General features: G+C 43.4%; 2 protein-coding genes and 1 long non-coding RNA gene across 4 annotated transcripts in view; all 3 read left to right on the forward strand.

Moving 5' to 3' along the window:
- The window catches only part of LOC310725694 (death-associated protein kinase 3-like), an 11339-nt gene extending 10284 nt beyond the window's left edge, over positions 1-1055 (forward strand). The window contains exon 6 of the mRNA XM_083540718.1: positions 1-1055. This exon is cut by the window's left edge and continues 236 nt beyond it. Within this exon, the coding sequence (XP_083396844.1) occupies positions 1-304 (304 nt within the window). The 3' untranslated portion in view covers positions 305-1055.
- Positions 1056-2168: 1113 nt separating this feature from the next.
- On the forward strand, positions 2169-3028 carry LOC310725709. Its single transcript, XR_014533474.1, has 3 exons — positions 2169-2211; positions 2280-2721; positions 2766-3028. It is a non-coding gene; the product is annotated as an uncharacterized lncRNA (long non-coding RNA).
- A 763-nt stretch (positions 3029-3791) lies between these two features.
- LOC310725684 (PWWP domain-containing DNA repair factor 3B-like) overlaps positions 3792-5000 on the forward strand; it is an 8426-nt gene continuing 7217 nt past the window's right edge. The window contains exon 1 of one of the 2 annotated variants that reach the window (XM_083540695.1): positions 3792-3875. The gene's annotated coding sequence lies outside the window, so the exon portion shown is untranslated. The remainder of the gene's footprint in view (positions 3876-5000) is intronic. The other variant, XM_083540696.1, reaches the window with a different exon arrangement.

Genomic DNA, 5000 nt, shown 5'->3' on the forward strand with positions numbered 1-5000 from the left:
CGCCATGCTGTCCATCTTTGAGGAAAAGGAGAGCTGGTACAAGGAGGAGAATGAGAGCGTGGGTGCCGAGTTGAGCCGCCTCCGGTCCGAGCTGCAGCGCTCCCAGAGCCAGCGCCGACACAACCAGGAGGAGACGCGCAGCACCACGCTCGCAGCTAACGCCCTCAAACGCAAATTCACTCGCCTGGAGGGGAAGTACCACACGCTGGCCGAGCAGGTGGCCTCCGAGGTGCTCTGGGTGGACGAGTTGGTACGCTCCATCGCCGTTGACAACGGAGATGCGTACAGCACCGGCCTCGCCTGAACCCGATGGGAACCTCGATGGGCTGCGTCCTAAATCACACACCACCGTACTGCATGACCACAGCTCACAATAACTTGTCCCAGGTGCTAGTGTGTGGATTGGGACGCAGCCCAGTGTAGTGACATCTGTTACTCACACTCGCTCACACACTCACACTCGCTCACACACTCTCACACGCTCGCTCACACTTGTTTATTTTAATAAACGGAATTATAGAATGGATTTATCACAGGAGGCTGAGGAGATCCCACACCTCTGCACCTTCCATCTCACACACACACACACACACACACACACACACACACACACACACACACTTCTCTTACTGCACTGTACTGTACCCCTGATCCTACGTCAGCGAATTGCGTTTATGTTTTGATCTAACCTGATATATAGCATATAGAATCTTCTCCTGGTCTTCAGCATGTTCAGGTGTTCCTCTGTAACGTTGCTGTGAGATGCACGTAATAGCATATGTTCCCTGGTGCTCTGCTTTATCCCACAGCAAGGATATGAGGGAAACCACACTGTGTGTGTGTGTGTGTGTGTGTGTGTGTGTGTGTGTGTGTGTGTGTGTGTGTGTGAGACTGAGCTGCAGCGTAACAGTAGAGTTCTGTGTATTACATAATTCCAGTTTTGTAAAACATTCCATACTGCAGCGCTTCAGGATCCTGAACCTTTTAGTTAATTTAGAGACGTGTAACTTTACTCTGTCCTCATCCTTAAAAATAAACAGTAAACATCTGTCTGACTTTCTGTCTGTCTGTCATCATGAGAACTTCATTCCATGCAGATCACTCTACACAACACAATACACCAGAATATTAGAGTTCTAATGGTGTGTGTGTGTGTTTCCAGTATGGCGTATGGAGTGGTTCAGAATAAACAGTTTATTTCACCTGCACATAAACATTTAGTTAGTGAATCTGCTCTTTACTCTAAAAGTGCAAACACAAGGGGTGTGTGTGTGTGTGTGTGTGTGTGTGTGTGTGTGTGTGTGTGTGTGTGTGTGTATAAAGAGGGCTAGTTACTGTGTGTGTGTGTGTGTGTGTGTGTGTGTGTGTGTGTGTGTGTGTATAAAGAGGGCTAGTTACTGTGTGTGTGTGTGTGTGTGTGTGTGTGTGTGTGTGTGTGTGTGTGTGTGTGTGTATAAAGAGGGCTAGTTACTGCTTCATGACATCAACACTGGGTACTGCCCCTACACTGCTCTCTTATTAAAAGCCCCCCCACACACACACACACACACACTGAGAAAGAGCTGGTGATGGTGCAGTCGTGGCAGTCAGGTCCTGCAGGAGGACGAGGAGGAGGAGGAGGAGAAGGAGGAGGAGGAGTGTGTGGCTGGCTGGGGGCGGTGCTGGCACTCTGGGCGGTGCTGTCCGTGGTAGTGATGGTTGTTTGGGCCACATGGGCGGGGTCAGGGCGCTGTAAGGCACAACAGCGCACCCTGCTGGAGAACACGAAGAGAGCGCGAGAGCTGTGTGAGACAGACAGACAGACAGCACATACACACACACACACACACACACACACACACAACTGCAAAGAGAGATACACAACCTCACACACGGCATCACACATAACAGCCAAATACACACACAACACCTGCACACACAGGTCAATATCTCTGTCTCTGAGAGTGTGTAGAGTGTTTATAGTTGTGTGAATAGTGTGTGTGTAGTGTAACTGTGTTTAGGTATGTAGTTGTGTGTATAGTGTAACAGTGAGTGTGTAGTTGTGTGTATAGTGTAACACTGTGTGTAGTGTGTATAGTGTAATAGAATGTGTCTAGTTGTGTGTATAGTGTAACAGTGTGTGTTCAGTGTAACAGAGTGTATGTACTGTTGTGTGTTTATAGTGCAACAGTGTGTGTGTATAGATGTGTCTAATTGTGTGTGTGTGTGTGTGTGTGTGTGTGTGTGTGTGTGTGTGTGTGTGTGTGTGTGTATATATATATATATATGTGTGTGTGTAGCTGTGGGTATAATTGTATGTATATTGTACAGAGTGTGTGTATAGTTCTCTGTGTGTGTGTGTGTGTGTGTGTGTGTGTGTGTGTGTGTGTGTGTGTGTGTGTGTATATATATATATGTGTGTGTAGCTGTGGGTATAATTGTATGTATATTGTACAGAGTGTGTGTATAGTTCTGTGTGTGTGTGTGTGTGTGTGTGTGTGTGTGTGTGTGTGTATATATATATATATATGTGTGTGTAGCTGTGGGTATAATTGTATGTATATTGTACAGAGTGTGTGTATAGTTCTGTGTGTGTGTGTGTGTGTGTGTGGTTGAGTGTATAGTGTAACAGTGTGTATGTATAGTTGTATCTAATTAAGTGTGTATCGTGTAACAGTGTGTGTATTGTGTAACTGTATGTATAGTTGTGTTTGTGTGCATAGTTGTGTGTGTAGTAAAACAGTGTATGTAGTAGAACAGTGTGTGTGTAGTTGTGTGTGTAGTAGAACAGCGTGTGTGTGTGTGTGTGTGTGTGTGTGTAGTAGAACAGTGTGTGTGTGTTTGTGTGTGTAGTAGAACAGTGTGTGTGTGTAGTTGTGTGTGTAGTAGAACAGTGTGTGTGTGTGTGTGTGTGTAGTAGAACCGTGTGTGTGTAGTTGTGCGTGTAGTAGAACAGTGTGTGTGTGTGTGTGTGTGTGTGTGTGTGTGTGTGTAGTAGAACAGTGTGTGTGTAGTTGTGCGTGTAGTAGAACAGTGTGTGTGTTTGTGTGTGTGTGTGTTTTCATAATCCAGCATTAATGCATATGATTCACACACGTGTGTATTTTATCATTCAGCACATCCATCATGTTCACTCAGCTGCACTTATGTACACCAGTCCGGCAAAACATTGACATTCTAACGTTTTGAGCAGTGAAGTGAAGAACACTGATGATCTTCATCTTGGCTCCTGTTAGTGGGTGGATTTATTTATTAGGCAGCAGGTGAACATTTTGTCCTCAAAGTTGATGTTAGAAGCAGGAAAAATGGGCGAGTGTAAGGATTTGAGCAGTTTGACAAATTTGGACGTCTAGACGACTGGGTCAGAGCGTCTCCAAATCTGCAGCTCTTTTCACAGTGAGATTCCACATGTGCAGCTTTGTAGAGTTGTACCTGATATAAAGGTGTGAAAGAAATCAGGAACCAGGTGTCTCTCCTCAGTGTGTTATGGTGTTAGAGTTACTTCACTGAGGAGATCAGTGGTTACGCATTGGACTTTGGATCGGAAGGTCACAGGTTCAAATCCCACCACCACTGAGCTGCCACTGCTGGGCCCTTGAGCAAGGCCCCTAACCCTCCCCTGCTCTGGATAAGGGCTTCTGCCTAATGTAAATGATCAAAGTAAAGAAATCTCCTGCTCTGTTGCATGTTATATTACATTGGCTGATATTAATTCTTAACATTATTGAAGTTTATTAATTATTTTGCTGCAATGAAACCAAACCGCTTCGCTGGTGGATTTTTAATCAGGCGGCGCGCGCGGCTACTAAAGAGGTCCTGATGGAAACAGAAACCACACCGGAAGTGTGTTTAAGAGAGAGAAAGAAAAACACTTATACAACAGATATCAACTGTACGTATGTGTTTTAATAGTAACTACATGATTGAGAGTTGTGTTATATGTTGGATAAAGTAGAGGTGTGTGTGTGTGTGTGTGTGTGTGTGTGTGTGTGTGTGTGTGTGTGTGTGTGTGTGTGTGTGTGTGTGTGTGTGTGTGTGTGTGTGTGTGTGTGTGTGTGTGTGTGTGTGTAGTAACATGGAGGCGCTGTAGATGTGTTTGTTATTCAGGTGTAGCTGATTATTAGTGTTTAAATCTGTAGTAATGTAAATGTGGTCTTATATATATTTATATAAACGTGTGTGTGTGTGTGTGTGTGTGTGTGTGTGTGTGTGTGTGTGTGTGTGTGTATATATATATATAATGTATGTATGTAACATACACAGGTAGTTAGGGGTTTTGTGGTTGGATTTATAATAAATAACCGTGTGTGTGTGTGTGTGTGTGTGTGTGTGTGTGTGTGTGTGTGTGTGTGTGTGTGTGTGTGTGTGTGTGTATATATATATATAATGTATGTATGTAACATACACAGGTAGTTAGGGGTTTTGTGGTTGGATTTATAATAAATAACCGTGTGTGTGTGTGTGTGTGTGTGTGTGTGTGTGAATATATATATATATAATGTATGTATGTAACATACACAGGTAGTTAGGGGTTTTGTGGTTGGATTTATAATAAATAACCGTGTGTGTGTGTGTGTGTGTGTGTGTGTGTGTGTGTGTGTGTGTGTGTGTGTATATATATATAATGTATGTATGTAACATACACAGGTAGTTAGGGGTTTTGTGGTTGGATTTATAATAAATAACTGTGTGTGTGTGTGTGTGTGTGTGTGTGTGTGTGTGTGTGTGTGTGTGTGTGTATATATATAATGTATGTATGTAACATACACAGGTAGTTAGGGGTTTTGTGGTTGGATTTATAATAAATAACTGTGTGTGTGTGTGTGTGTGTGTGTGTGTGTGTGTGTGTGTGTGTGTGTGTGTATATATATAATGTATGTATGTAACATACACAGGTAGTTAGGGGTTTTGTGGTTGGATTTATAATAAATAACCGTGTGTGTGTGTGTGTGTATGTGTGTGTGTGTGTGTGTGTGTGTGTATATATATATATAATGTATGTATGTAACATACACAGGTAG

Source organism: Silurus aristotelis (assembly GCF_946808225.1).
Source record: "Silurus aristotelis genome assembly, chromosome: 5".
Classification (NCBI taxonomy): Eukaryota; Metazoa; Chordata; class Actinopteri; order Siluriformes; family Siluridae; genus Silurus; species Silurus aristotelis.